Below are 23636 nucleotides of genomic sequence, written 5' to 3' on the forward strand. Positions count from 1 at the left end.
TAAAGCTACTAGCCGACTTTTAAAGGAGAAGGACCTTGGTAGAAACCAAATCTCTTACTCCACGGTACCAGTACAGTAAATAAATCTATATATATCAGGACAAATCACACAGATTGAGCTAGCCCCAAAGTAAGTTCGAGACTTGTGTTATGGGATTCTAACTCAACGATACTATTTTTATAACAAATACAATATATACATAAACGTTCAAGACCCGGGCCAATCAGAAAAAGATCATTTTCCATCTTGATCCGACCAGTGATCGAACCCAGGACCTCTCGGTTCAAAGGCAAGCACTTTACCATTGCGCCACCGAGGTCGTCGACAGTGTCTCATTAGTGAAAAACTCAGTTTCGGAATTGGAAAAGTCTAGAATCATGGGATAAGCATAGCTCTTCTAAACATTGCAAGAAATCTTACACATAATTTCCAAAAATGAAGATTAAGTTTGTTAATTTGTGAGTGAGAACCAGATGAAGAAGGAGAAGAAGCTTGAGAATTGGAAATAACAACTGAAACTGGCTGATCATTTGCAGATGTTAATGATTGTTGGTGCATAGAAAAAAAAATATTCAGTATATGAAATATGTCTAGCTCCCCACTTAGTTTTGTATAGCAGTTTACGACGAAACCTACTGGTGACATCACATTTTGTTTACTTATATATCACTAGCCACCCGTCCAGACTTCGCTCGTGTAAAAACACCTTCTTCAGGTTCAGTAGTTTTTGAGTTTACCGCGAAGAAACAGACAGATTATGTTGTTTCATAATATGTACGGACATAAAAAATGTAGTGGTTATATTTTATATTAACTAATTAATATTTTATTCGTTTATTAAACTTTATTGTTTCAAATGAAAACATACAAACTTACAAAAATGGCAAAAAATAATTGAGCAGCGCAAACAAACACAATAAACTTACATGTACTCGTATTAAAATTAAATACTTCGACATGTATTACTGAATTTAAGACTACAATTTCTATTACTGAATTATATAATTCTATTACTGAATTATATAATTCTATTACTGAATTATATAATTATATTACTGAATTATATAATTATATTACTGAATTATATAATTATATTACTGAATTATATAATTCTATTACTGAATTGAAGACTACAAATTCAGATAAAATTTATTACACTATCGTATTTCATTGGAAATGTTTTAATGAATGTAATTAAATAAGACAACGTCCCTATTGTAGGGGTCAATAATCCCCTGACCTCACATCCATAAGCTTAGGACAAGCGGACCACGAATATATTATAACTATTCAGTTATTATTTGGAAATCCTTTTTGGAAAGGAATTAATGTGCCTTCCAAACCGATGTGGGTTAAAACGAACGAAAATAACCTTTAAATCCAAATTGATTGTATTTAGTTGAGTAGTATTATAAACTCGATATTTCTCTGTTGTTCCTGGTTTTATTCTTGGCTGCGTAAAATGTAATGCCATGAAAAACATGCTGTAAAAAACCCAAGTCTCGCAGCTCAGTTTTCCTACCTTAAAAAGTTGTGAGATCCATGTTACCAAGGCGATTAATTTATTTAGTCCCTAGTTAAGGGACCTTCCGTCGTTATTACGCAAGTTATTATCATATCAATATTAAAAATCTTTTAGGTTTTAAATTAATATATCGACTTGGCCATCGCATGAAAACACAATAAGATATACTTTGAATTAGATTTGGCTGTGAATTCGCGACTTTTGTGACGTCAACCCTTTTTGAGAATGTTGGTGAGCTGTCAAGGCTTAACCACTGGGTGTTGGAAATAGGAGAGAATATGGAGGATTTCAGGTGCCGACACCACACGATTTGAAATTTGAAAAATGGAAGTCTTCTCTTGTGAAAAATCTTTAATATCATACCTTCTTTTTGCAACGCTTTCACGTACCTATACAACTTCTGTGATCGTGAAAAACGATGAATATTGTTTTCAACAAACTGCTCACGAACATGAATCTCCGAGCGCTAACTGAGTTATAACTTAACTGACGCTAGACTCTTTAATGCAAAATGAGAAATGTATTCTCATAAGAATACTTAATTTTATAATCTAATTGAATTGTACACTACAGACAACAAAAGGTTAATAGGATAGTAGCAATAAAGTCAGATTGGATGGTTAATTCGCATTTTTTCCATGTGTCAAAAACAAAAAAATATACGGGGCATGTATGACTGTGGACACAAACGACAAGTCAAAAATCCTTTTAGATATATTTTAATGAGAACAATAAATACTACATCATACTACAATAAATAAATAAAACTGAAATGAACAGTTCTATTTACTTATTGAAGTTAAGATAGTGCCATTTGATTTTCGTGTTTCATTATGTGAATGCAGTGGTAAAGTGATTGCCACTGAACCGAGAGGTCCCGGGTTCGATCCCCGGTCGGGTCATGACGGAAAATGATCTTTTTCTGATTGGCCCGGGTCTTGGATGTCTATCTATATATGTATTTGTTATAAAATATAGTATCGTTGAGTTATTATCCCATAACACAAGTCTCGAACTTACTCTGGGGCTAGCTCAATCTGTGTGATTTGTCCTAATGTATTTATATTTATTAATTATACATTTAATTTTATAAACAGTACTAATATTTAACAGTAGTAATATTTAGCCAAATATATTGCAAGTTTCATATCTTTGGCTACTGATAATAGATTTTTTTTTTCAATATAAAAAAAATATTCTAATCTTTTTTATAGTACTATGAGTAGTTAGTTAGTTTTTTATAATAAGAGTAAGAGTAAGAGTATTACTTAGTATACATTATTTATTTCTTACAAAATATACACACAAGTAACATAAAATATAATGTAAAACTTAGCTAGATATTTTGTGAAGACTGGTGCTTGAAATAGGCTGAAACAGCCTGTCACACAAGACACCAGGCCTCACCTCCTAGATATACAAGCGTACATATTGTGTGTAACAAGAACAGGTGATAAATATACATACACATATACACATACATAATAAAATACATAAACCTACATATACGTACTTGATATAATCTTTAAATTGATTAGAGATGTAAGTATTAATAAATTATGTTGTAGTTACGCATATAATGTCATTGGAGTCAAGAGGTGATCAATTTTGTATTCATCTAGCTGCAATAGATAGATGAACACTGTTGCTTAAACTGTACTTTTGTCTGTATAGTATATTCAATGTTTTATATGTAGTGGTTTCTCTCCGCGCGCACATTGTAAAAGATAATTAAGGTTGTATCTTTGACTGTTGTCATATTTCATCAACTTATATGAAAAAAGGTTGCGGAGAAGTTCCATGCGCCGCTTCTCCTCCACCAGAGCTATGGAAGTCGGCAGTGGCCTTTAGCCTAGTAATTTTCTGACGTCATTCTTAGTAATTATACTATGTAGTGAATAATTTGAATTTAAATCTTGAAGAATCGATTGCACAGAACTGTAAAATTAGTTTTTGAACATCATGGAAACAAGCTTTGTAACAATGAAAACATAACTGTGCTCAAGATTAGCTTAGCTGGCGGTAAACTAGTGCTGCCACTCGATAAACATCATCGATAGTTTATCGAGCTAATGTATCGATATTATTGCCTCATTGTGAGCTATCTATGTGGTCGGTGTGATTTTTCCATTCATATTTTTTATCGATGATATTTAAAGATTGTCTAAAATACCTTAACTTGCCGTGAACTGAAGCTGTAATGCGGTTTTGCCATTCGATATAGACCGTCTAAAGTTTTCGAAGTGAGTCGCAGCGAACCAATCACATTACGGTATGGTTGTCGTCTTATCATAATACTATATTTTGATTGGTTGAAAAACCTCGACGGTCGATAGTCGCAAAGTCGCACACGGTCTCTGATCTGATTTTACCATGGCGTCTTCAACAATTTTGTGCTCGCTGGTGTGTGGTGTGTTGTCATGTGACTAATGTAGCTAATTAAATTCGTATTGAAAATAAAAACACTGTCGACAGAATCAATAGCACTATCGATATTCTATATGAGTTTCAAAGCCAACTATCGATAGTTATAATATCGAATATTTCCCAACATTACATTGAACCCCTTGTGTCCAAGTTTGCATAAAACAGCTGACCAGCAGTATTGTGAGGTCGGCTAACCGCTTCAAATATGTCTGGCAGTAGGGTTTATTCATACGAATATAAATTATATGTTTTGATTAAATTAATTTTGGTGTTTTGATTTAGATTTGTACATTCATTTTTATAGGTGGGCTAAACGACTTGAGAAAAATAACAGACTTATTCGTTAAACTATTATTAAAAATTAGCTTTACTTTGCTGCTTATCTACTTATAAGCATATTATTCTTTTCGTTGAAAGAAGTAATTAAATAAAACAGTATTGTATTGCAATAAGTTTGAAACATACTAATACAGTTTTCATTGAAAAAAGTTCCTAACATATTTGTAGCACAATTTAATTCACTTACTGTTTAAATTTGTTTTTATGAAATTTTGAATACGAACTATTTCAATGAACTGAAATTTCTAATCGAATTAAAATTGCCCGAGTGTTAAAATTTTAAGCGTAAAGGCAGTTATCGATAGATGCTTAAGTTAATTAACCTATTTTTGTGCTTAAATTAAATATTGTTATTACGTTATATGCTTATTGTTTAAACGCCCATGTGTATACATTTTTTGATTGATGAGGAGAGAAAACGAACATGTAACGAAAAGAATGATGAAGAATGATAAGTAATCTTCATAAGATTACCAGTTATAAAAGAAGAAAGAAATGGATATACTGTGTGAGAATATGAAAGAGTTAGGAGTGGACGAGAGAGACAGATAGCAACTTATGGGTAGATATAAAAGACGTATTGGGCCGGCCCCAAATGATGGGAAACGGTATAGAAGATGACAATGATTCACCTTTTGATTGGAAAGACAGGTAGACCTTTGTCATAAAGGGGATTCTAGAACTAAATCTTAGCCTTTAATAGAAAAACATACGTTTGCTATAACTTTTCTTCCGGGTATTTCTTTCTTATTAGATCATAGACCACGTGGTCTATAATCTCTCATAACAAGTTACGGCGGCATGCAGTTAATCATTTATCGGATAATTTAATGTCAAAATAACAAAATGTTGTTAACTAAAATCCTGATCCTAACTAATATTATAAATTCTAAAGTAAGTTTGTTACCTCTTCACGCTTTACCTACTCAACCAATCTTCTTGAAATTTTACATAAATATAGTTATTTGAAGTACGGAGAAAGATTCGGCCCGGAAACATAACTGCTGCCGTGGGAAATCACGCGGGCGAAGCTGCGGTCAAAGATAGTGTAAAATGCTACAACAGAGACAAATGCTAGTGCAAATGTATCTAATTTATCTGAAAGCTAATTTATTTGTACAATCGATAACCGCCTTTAATTGGCTTTTCGTCCGAATTGAATGGATCTTGTAATTGAATGATTGAATCTATAAATCTTTCCTCTCTTTCTTTTTTATCGGCACTAACACGTTATTTACTGCGCTTCTGAGATAAGAAGGTATAAAATTTTACAGTCTTTACGCTGTTTTACGGACAGACATACAGATACACAGACACGCCCCTCCTTCTGTCTGTTAATAAAGTTATAATATGTTAAAATACAATAGAATAGCTGAGCAACATATATTTTGTTAATTGTGGAGAAAAATATAGAAATTTTATTATTAAATTATTATGATTTTAAATATATTACTTTCGTTTCAAGTAACCCAATCTTCGTCACATCCAAAGTTGCTTGTGGTTTCCGCCCTAGACTAGCACCAGTACAAATTATGTATGAGCCGACTAAGGTATCTAAAGCCTTCACTTGTGTTGACGTCAGGCAAACGGTCGGTTGTATAATTGCGGCAAAATTTCAAAATATAAAGCTTTTTACGTGCATTCGGGGCTTCGGCCATCACAGTCTCGAATGAACCGGGAATACACGAGTATAAGAGAAAGATTTATACAGCCAGAAGCATCATAAAAGATTAAATTCAGGTCAAAGACCAAGATAAAATAATAAAAAACCGGCATAAGGCACTTAAGAGCATCTGGTGATTGTTACGCGTCAGTAAGCGATATTTTTATCGTTATTGTCGCGTTATCTGAATAATATCGATTCACTTATATGCGCACGTGTGATCGTATGGTCTTAAATTCAATTCCTATTCTTATAACCTCGAACAATTGGACTTGTTGGTATTTTATTGACAAATACAGATGTATATAATAACATTCAGTATCTTTTTTATATTGCCTTTTTATGTGACCAACGTGATAAATATTTATTTAAACTATTTACTTCAAATATAAATACAAAAGGTTTCTTTCGCGGCCATCTTTAACAAATCAAACAGACACTGTTCACGTGTTTTATTTTAACTATAATATTTTCTAATAATTGTTTATCTAATGAGATATAAACCTAAACCCTAAACATATTTTTTTTATCTTTCGCTAAGAATTAAAAGAAATTGATAAAAATGTAATGGCGACGCTAGTGTACGTGTGAAAGGGCCTTAATATAGAAGAAGCATACAAAATGTTAAATTATTATGGATACGTTAGACTTGTAATAGGAAAAAAAAACAAAACAAATCGTTATTTTAATGTTCTTGAGTAGAAGTAGGTACCTATGTCTAATTTTTTACCCAGCCACCCGGTCACATTTCGCTCGGGTTAAACACAATAAATTATATACCTAAACCTTCCTCAGGAATCACACTATCTATTGGTGAAAACCGCATAAAAATCCATGCAGTAGTTTTTGAATTTAACGCTAACAGACAGACAGATGCGGCAGAGGACTTCCTTACAGAATGAGAAAGTTCGTATTACCTTGTTTAGTACAATCTCTTTCAGTTATCTTATTTTCCTTCTCTTTCTACCGAAAGGTTGTCTATAGATTTGTACGTCTAGACAAGTTCAGTGACACACTACACGTTCAATGTAACTTTAATACCTGTGTAAAACAACAATAATTAATATTTGATTTAATTTGAGTGTTGATGTGAGTGCATTAAAACACCTTTTCGCTCATTTGTTTGAAGATATAGCTATGACTAAAGAAAAAAAAATCATTTATATAAAAACATTATTTTCTATAAATGTTTATTTCTTCTGAAATTATTAGCGATCATATACATATATATTATTGCATTAATATAAATTCGCTTCCATATTGTCTCTAACTTCCTTAATTTCTGACGTCATTTGCCAGGACTTTCAAAGTCGAAATAAAACAGGCATGTGCGAGTAGGACTCGTGCATCGATGGTTCCTTACAGTACTATTAGATATTTTTGGTAATGTACTTACACAAATATATGATGATATATAAAAACTTAATTGTATAAATACAAAAATATCCGTGAGGACAGTTTAGTTCTTAAAGTTTCTGTTTTCTTTATGATGTATTCAGAATATGCTACATATAGCTCAATATGTGGCATTGCAAAAGATCATAAACTATAGACAACAATCTCATCCCATCCCAACTAATATTATAAAGGCGAAAGTAAGTTTGTTTGTTACCTCTTCACACTCTATCTACTCAACCAATATTCTTAAAGTTTTGTACATGTAGTTTGAAATACGAAGGAGATTACCTTTCATGCCGGAACAATGACTGCTTCATTGGAAAATTTACGTGGGCGTAGTCGCGGGCGAAAGCCAGTGTCATATAAATTTCAATTGATACCCTAAGCATTCTCGAAAAAAAAATATCTTGACCGATAGAAAGGTGACAAAATGATCCTATAATGATTCTCTTCTACTTCTCTAAGTACGGAACCCTAAAAAACCTAAACACGTCCCAAGCACGCCAAAAAGTATTTAGGTAACTTTAAGACTCGCCTCGTCATTTCATACAAAAGAAAAGTTTGCGGGAATCTTGCGAGAAAATGTTTTAACGCCAAAAATTCCCCCAAATAAAGATCTGTTCACGTCATTGCGAAGTTTTATATCAATTAATATGAGGTGCCATAGATCACTTAACGTTATACAGGGTGACTTTTAATACATCATTCGCAATATTTTGTCGACATATGACGACAAGCACTTCGCCAGACCGAGGTCTGGCGCAGTGGTGAAGTGCTTGCCTCTGAACCGAAAGGTCCCGGGTTCGATCCCCGGTCGAGTCATAATGGAAAATGATCTTTTTCTGATAAATATTTGTTATAAAATATAGTATCGTTGAGTTAGTATCCCATAACACAAGACTCGAACTTACTTTGGGGCTAGCTCAATATATGTGATTTGCAGTGGTGAAGTGCTTGCCTGTGAATCGAAAGGTCCCGGGTTCGATGCCCGGTCGAGTCGTGATGGAAAATTATCTTTTTCTGATAAGTATTTGTTATAAAATATATTATCGTTGAATTAGTATCCCATAACACAAGTCTCGAACTTACTTTGGGGCTAGCTCAATCTGTGTGATTTGTCCTAATATATTTATTATTATTATTGATTATATGCTCAGTCATGATTCTAAACAACTTTTAGTATGAGGTAACTCCGAAATCGCGAAAAAAAGCTGTTCTATACAAAATAAAATACCTAACTTGTAGGAAATATATGGATCAGCAGAATTTTTTTTTCGCGATTTCAAGGTTGCTTCCATACGAAAAGTTGTTCAGTACCATCGACTGAGCATGTAGATAGATAGATAGCCACAATCCATACTAATATTAAAAAGAGAAAAGATTTGTGTTTTTCTTTGCAATAAAAAACTCAAAAACGAATGGACAGATTTTGATTAAATTTGCCACAAAGACAGATGAAACCTTCTGGGGTAACATAGGCTTTTTATTATGGTTTTATCGAGCGAAGCCGGGACGGGCCGCTAGTAAATTAGACGGTATAACATAGTATAGTTATTTGAATACTTTTTGATTGTTAGGTTTAACTTTTACATTACTTATTTATAATATTTCCCGCAAGATAGCGGACATTGGGCTCCGATGCTCAACGGCTGGGAAATATTTTTTTTGGAAAGGGACGGAAGTATGTAACAGGAAACTGCAAAGGCGGTAGCTCACTGCCACGACGATAACACATATTAGGAGATTAAAAAAATATTTTTTAAACTATTAACTATTTTTAAATTTATTAACAAACTATTCTTTTTGTACTCAAAATTCTGTGACTATTTTAAAATGACTGTTTTAAAAACAAACTGAACCAATCAAACTTTTACACCGTAACTTACCTTTTGAAAACTAAAAGTTTTAACGAATTCACACGCCAGTTAAAAGGTACATCAGTTCGTCTAGTTACCCTGTAGTTATCCACCTCAAGTTTATCTTCGCCGGTTAACGGAAAACTTACTCTATTTACGTTAAAAGATTGTCTGAAATCAAGGAGCTGGAATTAAATGGAGTTATCGTTTCTGTCAAAATTACGCCGGCCGCTCGACCGCATGGTCGGGCCGTCATTATCGATAGATTTATTAGAGGACGATGTTCCATGAGATTCGCTTCACCTCCTGACGTTGGCCGTGCGCTTTTATATGTGATAAAAAACTTAAAATTGCGTATTTTCATTATGATATATGTAAGATTGCGTAATTCCGTGCGGTTCTTACCAAAAATGGGAAAAACAATTACACTCGATCTGGGCCTAACTAAATTGATTATACGAGATTCGAAGTTATGCTAATTTGCTTGTAAAAACGGACAACACTTAACGGATCACACTAAGCACCAAACTTGTATAACGGATCCAATGGATACAAAGATTGATAGATAAATATTTGCCCACGCTGGGAATCAAACCCAGGACATGCGGACGGGTGTAACGACCACTACGCCACTTAGGTCGCCAATGTATTGTTCGCTGTTGCCTATCAGCCAGCAATGCATCCGAGCGTTGGACCACACAACCAAATAGCGTACTACGAGTACAGTTGGAAAGTGCCACATTACGATCACGATGCCCTAGCATTGAGGTTTAGAATGCAAGGAAGACAGCAGCTATCGCTATTGCTTATTACATCCACTTGTAGGGAATATAAAGTCCTATCATCAGTCGGAAACGACACTATATTACACTACTCGATTATATTCTAAGCTCCATGTTACGAACCGGAGCTGAATTCAGTTAATGTTGAAGCGCACGGTGGCGCAAACAGGTGTAGAGTGCTCTAGTTCAAACTTCTCCATGTTAACAACATATAAGGGAGTTTGCAAGTTTGAACAAGTATTTTTACTTGCTGCTTGACTGGAGAAGATTATCTTGTACAACTTGATAATTAATTTTACAGTGTGAAATATAATTGTAAAATAATTACCCAATTATTTAAAAATATTCACTTTTAAATTCTCTCTCGTGCTCGCGATTTTCATAGCTGATTCCTTCTTGAAACAATCATAGCTGATACCTTCCATCTACCTGGATGGAAGGAACCCAAAAGATAGACACACCAAGCGAATGAAAGAAAAGTTCACATCGTTTTGTATCAGGAAGGAAGCAGCTATGAAAAACGCGAGCACAAAAGAGAATTTAAAAGTAAAATATTTTAAAAGTTATATTGATTATGTAATTGTAAATCTATACAACTCACATTTTATAGTTCAAATTACAAAAAAAAATGTATTTACAGTGTCGTTGTCCGTTGTTTTGTTATAACTCCAATTGACATTTAATCATTAAATGACAATAAAACAAAAGGAAAAATACCTAACAATTGAACTTTTTTTTTTGTTTTATGGCCGTCTATTGTTTCGATTCATCGATTCATTCCAATTACGCTTTGAAGTGACACCTTAGTGTCACTTGTACTCTCAAACTTACCCCAATCTAACTTGTGACTTGCAGTATAATCTCAATCTGAATCTGCAGTCCTATGTATTTCGGAATTTTAGAAGCGGTCGTGGTCTAATGTGAAGACATATGTGTTCATATATGCCCGCATGTGGTTCGTATCCTACTCGTGCCATATGTATGAGTATGTATACCAATCTGATTCATATATAGTAGTTTTCATAGACCACCACTTGCTTCCGGTGAAGGAAAACATCGTGAGGAAACCTGCACACTGGGACAGTTTAGTTCCCTAGTTTGTATGCGACTCATGTCATGTCAGATGACTTTAGGCGACTTGAATATAATCTGACACCAGTGTTAGCAAAAACACACTCGATATGATGATTTTATATTTCGCTAAAGTTGCTTATTTAATTCCAGGTAATGTGTTCGTGATTGCGGCCATCATAATCGAGAGGAACCTCCAGAATGTTGCAAACTACCTGGTGGCTTCGCTGGCGGTGGCCGACCTGATGGTGGCGTGTCTGGTCATGCCACTCGGAGCTGTCTATGAGGTATTTCGTCTTTGTCATATGCTGTTTTCTGTCTCATCTATTAGCAATGATTGGGAGCCTCCCTGACTTATAGAAACTATAGGGAAAAGGTACGTATGCATCTCACTATACATAGTATAAAACAAAGTCGCTTCCCGCTGTCTATCTTTCTGTCTCTATGTATGCTTAGATCTAAAACATTTTGCGGATTTTTTTTAATAAATAGTAGTTTTTCAATAATTCCTGAGGTGTTTATTAATTGTGTAATTTATTATAATTTTACCCGAACGAAGCTGGACCGCTAGTGATATAAACGCCGAACGCCACGCTTTCACGACTAAGCCACTAGGCCAATTTTGATGACATTAGGAATATAAATATTTAGTTATTGACCCGAGGTTAAATTAAACTACCGCAAGTGGGGCTGCGGGCAATTGCAAATTTTATATATTCGTTAAGAAATGTCCCAGGTTCGACTGTAACAGGTTTTAAACTGTTTAACAATATTCAACCGCACACGCACGTCATCGTTTTGTTTTACACAAAAATGAACAAATGAATTATGAATTAAGTTTCGAATAAAAAAATATCGCGGCGCGTTACCACACAAGAGAAAACATCGTCGAGTGCGACACGAAAATGCATATTTTTTATTCGGTTGGCCACATTTTATCCGCGCCCACAAAGGCATGAAATTCCCGAAATGAACCCTGAAAACCTGCGAAACAAAGTTTTGACACGACACCTGCGAAAAGAGAAAAATTGGGCGCCGGTAATCGGTCTGGAAGTTGTCTATTTTTTTTTTGTTTTTTTTTTGCTGGTAAAAAAAATGGTAAGATGAAAAATAAATTCTACAAAATTAATACTTTTATCAAAAGTTTTCTATTTTTTGTCTTTGGTAGTGTAAAAAATGGTAGATTATAAATATACTCTACAAAATTTATATATCTTTAACTAGCCGGCCCGGTTTTGCACGTGGTCATTTATATAATAAACCTTCCCTTTAAAACCCGACGACCTCGGTGGCGCAGTGGTAAAGTTCTTGCCATTGAACCGAGTGGTCCCGGGTTCGATCCCCGGTCGGGTCATGATGGAAAATGATATTTTTCTGATTTGTTATAGAATATAGTATCGTTAAGTTAGTATCCCATAACACAAGTCTCGAACTTACTTTGGGGCTAGCTCAATCTGTGTGATTCGTCCTAATATATTTATTTATTTATTTTATTTATTCTGGTAGAAATTGTCTAAGTAACAGTAAAAACTGCATCAGAACCCGTCGCGTGGTCTAATTGAAAGTTTACAAATAGACAAGAGGCGGAGGGCGATTTTAATTTATATATTGTAGTGATATATTTTTTAACCCATTCCGTCCTACTGCTGGGCAAAGGTCTCCCTCGACCTTTCAAGCCTTTTTATTCAATGCCAATCATCTCTTCTTCATCAGCAATCTATATTTACAACGGATATATTTCATATCCGTTGTAAATATATATTGCGGCGATACCTAATTTTGTCGTTGAGTGTACGAGACAAACACTAATGAACACCGATTGGACACGACTGTATACGACCGTTGTTAAATTCTGTGTAATCATGTAATTCAAGTTGTACTGAGGAACAATACCACTCGTATCGTGCTGATTTATGCAGTTGGAATCGCTAACTGGAAATAAGGATAGCTGTTACACTTTATTGGTTTCATTATTTTACGAAGATTGACACCAAATTGTAGGGTGAACTTAAATTACAATCTTCTTCATAGTCGTATTCCTCATGGCTGAGGGTCGTGGTCGTTACGCGGAATTAAACATACATAACAACTTTCTTGGCATTATTAATGGAGTGGTTTGCCATTGCCTTCTCCATTTCACACAAAAGTTAATAATCAACCAGTGTGCAGGTTTCATCACGATGTTTTCCTTCACTGGAAGCAAGTGGTGGTCGATGGAAACTACTACACATGAGTCAGATTGGTATACAAACTCATGAGGCACGAGTAGGATTCGAACCTGGGACCTTTCGATCCACAGGCGGGCGTCTTAACCATTACACCACCGCTTCACTAAATTACAATGTAAACTTGTAATAACAAAATACCAATTACAAATATTCACAAGTAAAACTAGAGCTAAAAATGATATGTATGACTAAATTAGAAATAAATATTAATATAAATATACAGGAATATATATATATTAAAAAGTTGAGTTAAATTCCTAATGACTGTACCAATGTATATATTTTAATTTATAGCTATTTTTATAAAATGGCTTTGCTTTCAGACGTGTTACTGAACATACACAGTTTACTAAACATTAACCTGATCGTGTTACTTATATGTAAAAGTATATTTCATCTTAAATTAGTTATATAAGCGTTATAGATTTATTGCAACCTGTATATAGTTATATCGTAGCCTGTATTATTTACTATTGTGCCAAAAGTCAAATGATATCTCTTTTACTCACAGTAATTATTGTGCACTAGCCCTTGTCCGCGGCTTCGCCCGCGTGCATTTATCGTAAACTGAACAGATGATTTTCTTACAAACTTTCACCCACAACTTTCAACCACACCTATAGTCATTTGGGGATTGATTTTTGGGAAAAAGTAGCCTATGTTTGAACGGGGGTCTTCAATTACATTCATACCAAATTTCAAAATTGGTCCAGCGGTTTAGCCGTGAAAGCGGAACAGGCAGACAGACAGACTTTCACATTTATAATATTAGTATGGATATACATAAGTAAGTATATGGTAACCCAAAAACAAATTAATATAGTGACCACAACCTGACGTGACGAATCACACACACAAAGTATATCAATGGCAATCTCTGCTTGTCATGCGCTCTGTGTCTGTCATTTTACCTCAAATTTAAATCGATTCCACGCGATTTCCTAGAACATTTAATGAAAGGTTTTATTTTTACAAAATTTTATTTAACCTACATGTAAATATGTAACTATGTTTCGGGTGGAACTCAATGCAACAGATATCTCTAACCGATTGAACTGAAATTTTGTACACATATTTAGATTGAATGACTCACAAACTTTCGCATTTTTTACATTAGTTATAATTAGGATAATAAGTAGGATATTAGGATAATAGTAGGGTAGAATGTAAAAGCCTATCGTAAACTACCTATATAAAATAAAATCGTTTTGACAACCTCGGTGGCGCAGTGGTAAAATGCTTGCCTCTGAACCGAGAGGTTTCGAACAGAGGGTTCGATCCCCGGTCGGGTCATGATGGAAAAAGATCTTTTTCTGATTGGCCCGGTTTTTTTATGTTTATCTATATATGTATTTGTTTTAAAATATAGTATCGTTGAGTTAGTATCCTATAACACAAGTCTCGAACTTACTTTGGGGCTAGCTCAATCTGTGTGATTTGTCCTAATATATGTTTTTATATATCGTTTCGCAGGTTAGCCAGGGCTGGATACTGGGCCCCGAACTCTGTGATATGTGGACTTCCAGCGACGTCCTCTGCAGCTCAGCATCCATTCTCCACCTCGTCGCCATCGCAACCGATAGGTTTGTTTACATCGTCATTTTGACGACCTCCGTGGCCTAATGGTCATCACGCCAGACTGCTACATTGGAGGTCCCGAGTTCGATTCCCGGTCGGGTCAACGTGGAAAATGATCTTTTTCAAATTGACCTGGGTCTAGGATGTTTATTATATGTATATGTTATAGAATATAGTATCGTTGAGTTAGTATCCCATAAAACAAGTTTGGAACTTACTTTGGGGCTAGCTCAATCTGTGTGATTTGTTCCTATACATATATTTATTTACATATGAAACTTGTTGAAAGTCCTCAGTAAAGCAGAGGGGTCTACGAAAGCACATCATAAGTGTGAGTGGTATATACGAAATCGCTCGAGCTTCGCAGCATCACAGCCGTGATTGCAACCGAGAACATGCTCAGATGAGAAAAAGATTTTCCAAAATGGTCTACTCTTTCAATTAAGGCGATTACTCCCCGCACACCAGAGCCACCTCACAATAACATACTAACACATATTTTATTTGTTAGCGAAAATTAAGAAAATATTTTAATAGATTATACAGCAATAGATTAAAAAAAAATGTAGTTTTCCATGCATAATGTAGTCACAGCACCCATGTAGTAAACTGTGACTACAGCAATGGAAAACTATAATACTTTCTACAAAAATTATATAAAAAATATTTTTTTTTTATTATTTTTGCCAAGAAATAAAATAAATTGAGAAAAATATGAGGTGGTGCTAGTGTGCTCGGAGTAATCGCCTTTAGAAACACAATTAATCCGCTTCCTCTATATACCTTCTATAATCCGGTGTCCGTAGCACTCGAGGCTACGACGCTACGACCGCTACGGAATTCGTAGCACGTAACTGCACACAGAACAATACCAGTTCATTTGTTAGACAAATTAAAAAACTTTCAATATTCATTTCGCTACAACTTTTGAATGGCTGAACCGATGTGGATAAAACATATCTAAGAACCACCGCATAAAAATTAGCTATCAAATAAAAAAAACGCATCCAAATCGGTTCACGCGTTGATGTGCTACGGTGCCACATGCACGCACACATATACAGACAGACACACTTAGAGGTAAAACTTATAACACCCCTCTTTTGGCTCGGGGGTTAAAAATCAAGGTGAAAATAAAACTTTGCGCGCTCTGATATAATTATTATAAAGTTGGTATTAAATATTTTATGTTTACATGTCTTAAGGTGTGTAGAACTGTAGACCCTCGGTCAGGATGTAACGTATTATATAGATGTTCCATATATTTATGACAAATAGTTTTAACATTTGACGTACTTTTTTAATTGTAAAATACTTACTGGCAGCTTTCTATTAATATGAATATATATTTATAATTTGCTACTTTTCAAATATTCACAATTAACTAGCTCTAAATAAATTAAAAATCATCGCTAGCTTGAAAAAAAAATAATTTTCTAAAGCACTATTGACTGTAGGAGATCCCTACATGGGATATGCTAGCCAATGTATTTTCTTTTTCTAATATTAATTTTATGTACTTATTTTCGGGTAAAAAATATTACAAAACAAACAAACAAGTCCTAATTTCCCTCTTCCTTCCAGATATTGGGCTGTGACCGACGTCGACTACATCCATTTACGTAACGAGAAGCGTATCTTCACCATGATATTCCTCGTGTGGGGAGCAGCTCTAGTGGTCTCCCTCGCTCCGCAGCTGGGCTGGAAGGACCCTGACTACCTCGCAAGGATCACTCAACAACAAAAGTGCCTCGTGAGCCAAGACCTGGCTTACCAGATATTCGCCACCTGCTCCACTTTCTACGTTCCCCTCGCTGTTATCCTCATTTTGTACTGGAAAATATTCCAAACGGCCCGGAGACGTATCAGGAGGCGGCGGGAGCCGCCCCCTCCCCGCCCCACCTCGGCTGACGGCGCCCAACCTTCAGGCAGACAAGTCCAATCGGCGAGAGATAGGAGGTTCGTCAAAAAGCGATTCCTGAATCTAAAGAAATGCAACCAACGCACTCGAGCTGAAACTCTAGCAGCTGCGTTGTTGTTGACTGAAGGTCAGAGCACTTCTACTGTCGACACGTTGGACGAAGAGCCACGAACCACAGCGTTCACTATTAACGAAAAACTGCCAGCTGTGTCTGTGTCACCGGAAAAATCATCATCGACTGTCACTAATGGATCGAAACCCGAGCGAGCTATCGTATCTGCTCCCACGCATAGAGAAAAGAAGGAGTCTTTAGAGGCAAAGAGGGAGAGGAAAGCAGCGAAGACCCTTGCTATTATAACTGGAGCGTTCGTCTTCTGCTGGCTGCCATTTTTCATCATGGCGCTAGTGATGCCGATATGCCAAACGTGTGTGATCAGTGATTACTTAGCCAGCTTCTTCCTATGGCTCGGATATTTCAATTCAACTCTAAATCCAGTCATCTATACGATATTCAGCCCAGATTTTCGCCAAGCATTCGCCCGAATCCTCTTCGGCACGCATCGGCGCGGGCGCAATAAAAAATTCTAACGAAGATGTCCCTACTATGTATATAATTGAGTCCGAAGTCGGACTAATGGACTATATTATTCCCCTAATTGTATCATATTTCAAAGCTTTTCTGTATGTTATACATACTTAACTTTGGTAGTGAATGTAAATACGTTTAGTGACAGAGTTGTACATAATATAAGAGTATATATACATATGATAGATGATGTTGACAATTGTTTTTTTTACGCGTTATAGTCTATGAAGCGGCGGGGCGTCGTCCGTGAGTCCAGGGTGACGTTCCGCCTGCTCTTATGTTGTTTTCGGTGACATTACGAAATAAATATTTAAATTATATCAGAATTGAGCAGTTTCATTAAATTATTCCTTAGTGTAGTGGCGTTCAGCCTCTTTTTAAACTTGACTGACGACACTATGAACTTTTATAAAAAACTGACAGTGACAGACTAAAGAAAAAAGGGACTATCGACTGGGACTGAGTGCTGCAGAGGAATTTCTACATAGTCAAGTGAGTTTCACCTCGCCCCGCAATCACTTGGGCAGCGCTAGTGGATCTTTAAACAAACTCACGTCGGTTTCCGCGCGGATTCAGTAGTGATTTTTTCTTACGGAATGCACTCACTTCGTACATATTTGTCATAACTCCGGAGTGAGTTTAGTTCAACTCGCCGACACACCCGCAAGTGTACAACAGCGCTAGTGCTCGATCGAGCTTTACACAATACCAATGAACTATATCCGCACGGATTCAGAAGTGAGTTGTTTTGACGTCTCATACAGAATCCAGCACTGCTGGATGAGACGCGGACTAAGACGGACAACGACTAAGAGATATAAAAATACGGAATTTTATTTCAAATCGCCCCTTCACTAAGCAAAGGTAATCGAACCTTAAATTGGCAATACGACTATCTTAATAGCGTGTTACGATAGCATGAGCTCAATTGAAAATGTGTAAATCTAATACAAGAACGTGAAGCGTCACGTTCTCACTCAGAAAGTTGTAAACAAGAAATTGTATCCCAAATGAATGGGATTAAAAGTCGGGGGCTTTTTAATTTGTCTAACAAATATTATTGTTTGTATTTGTTTTTAATTGATGTATTTATATTCACGCAATAAAGTTATTACAAACAGACAAACAAACATTACTGTACACAGAAAATCGATAATAAATTTTTATATTGTATTGTAAAATCTAGTAAAGCTTATTTGATTGAAGGCTGAACAAGACGCGGAATAATAATAACAAGATTTACTTATTTGTATGTTGAAATTGAACCCGAGCGTGAGGGTACAGTCGACCGCATGCCAAGCTAGTCTTTATGCCTAGGAAATAGTAGATAATGTACTGTCGACTGTACCTAACTAAAGTTTCATCCAAGTTTTGCCTATCTCCCTCACGTATCACTAACACATGATTACTCTGTCACACCTACAAAATCGATGTATAATTTACTTTATACCAAGTTTTAATAATAGTATGGCTTCTTATGCTATGAATCATTGTTGTCCCTTTCGCTTGCTATGAAAACGAAAGAGTGCACGACAGTTCGCTGTAAGCTACGCGTAGCCTATTGTGATAAACTTCGTGATAAAAGCAGCCGTTTCTTAAGGAATATTTATTATCTACAAGTTTATTTGTTAGACAAATTAAAAAAAAAAAACGATTTTCAATATTCGTTTCGCTAGAACTTTTGAACGGTTGAACCGATCAAACATATCTAAGAAATACGGCATAAAAATTAGCTATCAATTAAAAGAAACCGCTTCCAAATCAGTTCACTCGTTGATGAGCTACGGTGCCCCTCTTTTTGCGTCGGAGGTTAAAAATATTCGTTCTAGAACACCGCGGGCTTAGTGACTAGTTTCGAAGATTTTATACCATTTACAGGAATTTCTATTTAAATGTTCTATAACTTTTATTGTATATCTCAGTCTGTGGATTACACTGGAACAAGGGTTAGTAATTGCTTACCTCGATGTGCTAAGAAAAAAATACATTTTAATGATTCCTCGAATCGCACCTAAAAAGTCCTAAGTATGTAAGTTTGCATGCGAAAAAGTAAGTTTGTTTGTCACCTCTTCACGCTCTACCTATACTCAACCAATCTTCTTGAAATTTTGGATACGTGTAGTTCGAAATGTGGAGAATTTACGGAGGCGAAGCCGCTAGCAAAAGAGCTTAGCATTATATAATAAAACGGAGTATACACGGAAAACGCATCGAGACAATATAAAAAAAATCAAAGAGAATCTCCCAAGAAAACACAATAAAAAGAAATCACACATTCACAAAGAGGCCCATCGTCCGCAATATGTATATACAATCTTTTATTTGTATTTCGGTCCGTCTATCACGTCTTATCTATGAAGAACCGTCGTCGAACATAAAAAGGGCAAAGTTGTGGACATAAGTACGCTATATTTCGAAAGATACTGGTCGTTGTTTACCCAACCACGGGTGAAAGTGTGGTTTATATGTAGCAATTAATATTGTTTGTTTACAAACAATCCTATTAATATTATAAATGCGAAAGTTTCTGAGGTATGTATGTGTGTATGCTTGTTACTCTTTCACGCAAAGTCTACTATACGGTTTGTTTTGAAATGTGGAGTAGAATATAATCTGGAATAACACATAGGGTACTTTTATCCCGAAATTCCCACGGGAGCGAAGCCCCGGGGCCCAGCTAGTGCAATATAATTAATAGTGTAATTTCGACAATTTGATAATTATATATATTCAATATTCTGTTTTAGAATAACTTACGTTTTAAACTATTATTGTAAACAATAAGGAAAAGTAAAATTTCAATAAATTATTTTTTTTTTCATTTATTAAAAAAAATTTACTCTAGATATTTCGAATTAAGAATTTTGTTTTTATTTATTTTTATCACTGTCACAAAATACATTAACCTACATGGTATTATTTTTTTCGTTTTACATATTATTTCTTTTCACGCTGCCAGTATGTTAGCTGCAATTGTTTTTTTTCCCCTTTATTTTCATGCTTCTGCCTGCCAGTGTTATCCGTGTAAAGGTATATTCCCATGTCGTGTACTGCTCAATATTTTATCTGTATTCGAGACATCTATCAGGGTTTATCGATGGCAAGGTCTTTCGCTGTCACCGTGAGTAAAAAGGGTCCATGCGAACTCGCTTTAGCTATATTTTAAACATGTTTGTTGATGTACGATTTGAATTTAAAATTATTTATTTGATTTTTTGAGTTCCACACCTCGATTAAGTTCCATTATAACAGGGACACGAGATTCTCTATCACATAATATATAATATCAGTAGATTTAAAATCAAAAAAGACAATCGTTTATGCGTGATATGAAAACTAATTGATCTTTTATATTTCTGATTGATCAATATATTCCATAAATAATCTTAAAAGAGGCGAAACGATTCAAGAATAGAATTTTAGAATTATTGCCCAATTCTCCTGCTATCGCCTGTGTCAGGCTGACAACGACGCGATTGAACGTTCATAACGTAGTTTTTACGTGAGCTTTTTATCACGACAATAAATAGGCAGCAATGTACGGCGAAACCGCCAAGTTCGGCGAATTGATTGCCAATATTCTGTTGCCTGTATGTTGATAATGCCGGCTCCACAGTGTCGCCAAAAAGTTCGGCGAATTTAGTATACATTTATATAATATACACTTATACATACCAAGCAATGTTCGCGCATTCGCGTCCATATCTGTCTGAGTTCGGCGACAGTGTGGAACTAGCATAACGTATTATTACAACCAACAAAAACACTTACAGCACTTCGTAACCAAAATCGATAGCTCTCTCCGACCTTCGATTAAGATGTGAAACTTGCTAAAGAATTTCCATCAATCAACATCCCTATGTTAATTCATTTAAAGTCGACACGAGCCGCGAATTCTTAGTACAAGATATGCTTCTGTTGAACTCGGTTCATTAACAATTCGTGCAAATATGGGCGCAATGGGTGTGCTTTAGGTATGATCTCCACTAAATGCGAAGCTGTATTTTGTGCTGGCTAGACGGACCTCCAGTAAGTGAAGTAAACTTAGATTTAAGTAACAAAAGCGGCCAAGTGCGAGTCGGATTCGCCCATGAAGGGTTCCGTATTGCGGTTTACGATTTATGACGTGTAAAAAAAAATACTTCCCGCTCGATACCAGATCTTTTTCATCTCATTATTATTTTCAAAAATAAGCGACACGTGACATGTATAACAAATCCATTTCAAAAAATACTTAATAGATCTCGATTAATACCAATTTTCGGTGAAAATTGCCATTGTAGTGTACAATTTAGTAATGTCCGAATATCAAACAGTCTATTTGATCAACTACTGTATTTCATCTCTAGTCATGATCAACCAAACCAATTGTAACTGTAAAAAATATATAATTATATAGTTAAAATCCGTATAAAATCTTCTAAAACATCTCACCTCTCGTTTCCACTTTACTGTATTCGACTCCTAACAGTACAGTTAAAACTTGCACCGTAGAAAGTTAAATTTGTAACCCAATTTTTCAGCAGAACGAACTCCCAAAATCGACCTCCTTTTATTCACCCACTGTGCCGCCGACGTGGTCCACGTGAAGTTAAAAAAACTAGCTTTTGTCCGCGCTTCACCCGCGTGAATTTCCCACGCGAACAGTTATTTTTCTGGGATGAATGGCACCCTATATCCTTCTTCGTACTTCAAACTATACGTATACGAAATTTTAATAAGATTGGTTGAGGATATAAAGCGTGGAGAAGCAACAAACAAACTTACATTTTAATTAATGGGTTTTAATCCATTAACTAAAATTGTTACAATTAACTAACATTGTTACAAGGAAATAAGTTTAAATCCTAAAATTATTTCCACAGCTCTCTCTAAATATAATATCATAAAAAGTAATATATTTATTGTTAAATTACCAATGCGCATTTGTCAAGGAAAACGATAAAGGTTATATTCAAAAGGAACCCAATAAAATCACAAGAAACCCAAAGCAAAAGTATTTTCAATTCAATATTTGATACAAACTAGGTATATTCAGTCACGGACGCACGCTTAAATTTCTGATACATTCACCGCAAACCCAATATGAAACTTTTACTGTAACTCACATCTGACATAGAATTTAATTTCAAGAACTGACACGCGTAAATTTGAAATCCGTACTAAGTAATATTATAAATGCAAAAGTCTGTTTATCTTTCTGTTGTCTGTCCGTCCCGCTTTCAAGGTTAAACCGTTCCGGACCGATTTTGATGAAATTCAAAGGTTCGTTAAAACATAGGTTACTATTTTTTTTCAAAAATTAACCTTCAAATTATTATAATGGGGGTTGAAAGTTTGTACGAAAATCATGTTGACAAGATGACTAAAGGTAACATAAAAATATCGGTCTTAGAAATCAGTAATCTGATATAAGTCAACACATTAATCACAAAAAATATAATTAAAGTAGTACTTGAAAGTACATGTTCAAAAAGAATACTAAAACGCGTATGATTATGATTTTTAACAATTTTTAACATTTAAAGGGTTACGGTTAAACTTTAAATACAATTAAATGTTAGTAGTTCATTAGATGCTTGAGCTACGGAACAAACCAGGAAATTATTTACTTGTATTAAATACAATGTAGACGTTAGAATGTAGGTTAGGATTGCACGGGACCATTTGCTTTGCGTGTCACCTCTAACGCTATAAACTCAATGTACGTCATACAAAGTTGCATGCTGACTGCCAACTGGTACAAATCCCAGTTTATTATCAAATTAAGAAGTTAGTATGTATGTATGTTATATATTTATCCATTAAATGTGCTTCGTTCTCACGGGAAATAGGGTTTAATCTTATTTATACGAATGTTATAAATAAATAAATAAATATATTAGGACAAATCACACAGATTGAGCTAGCCCCAAAGTAAGTTCGAGACTTGTGTTATGGGATACTAACACTCAACGATACTATATTTTATAACAAATACATATATAGATAAACATCCAAGATCCGGGCCAATCAGAAAAAGATCATTTTCCATCATGACCCGGCCGGGGATCGAACCCGGGACCTCTCGGTTCAGTGGCAAGAACCTTGCCACTGCGCCACCGAGGTCGTCAATAAAAACACAGGACTTTTCAAATTGGACGTATACTAATCAACCAAGCTTTATTATGTTAATGTAGATTATTGCATACTAGCTAGATGGAATTTCGTAAAAAAAAGTATCCTATGCGTTATTTCAATTTACAATATAAGTACCTAACTG

General features: G+C 35.2%; 1 protein-coding gene across 1 annotated transcript in view; it reads left to right on the forward strand.

Moving 5' to 3' along the window:
- LOC128674994 (5-hydroxytryptamine receptor) overlaps positions 1-17697 on the forward strand; it is a 75872-nt gene extending 58175 nt beyond the window's left edge. The window contains exons 4-6 of the mRNA XM_053754040.2: positions 11215-11348; positions 14763-14872; positions 16452-17697. Of these exons, the coding sequence (XP_053610015.1) occupies positions 11215-11348; positions 14763-14872; positions 16452-17376 (1169 nt within the window). The 3' untranslated portion in view covers positions 17377-17697. The remainder of the gene's footprint in view (positions 1-11214; positions 11349-14762; positions 14873-16451) is intronic.
- The last annotated feature ends 5939 nt before the right edge of the window (positions 17698-23636 follow it).

Source organism: Plodia interpunctella, chromosome 13, assembly GCF_027563975.2.
Source record: "Plodia interpunctella isolate USDA-ARS_2022_Savannah chromosome 13, ilPloInte3.2, whole genome shotgun sequence".
NCBI classification, from domain to species: domain Eukaryota; kingdom Metazoa; phylum Arthropoda; class Insecta; order Lepidoptera; family Pyralidae; genus Plodia; species Plodia interpunctella.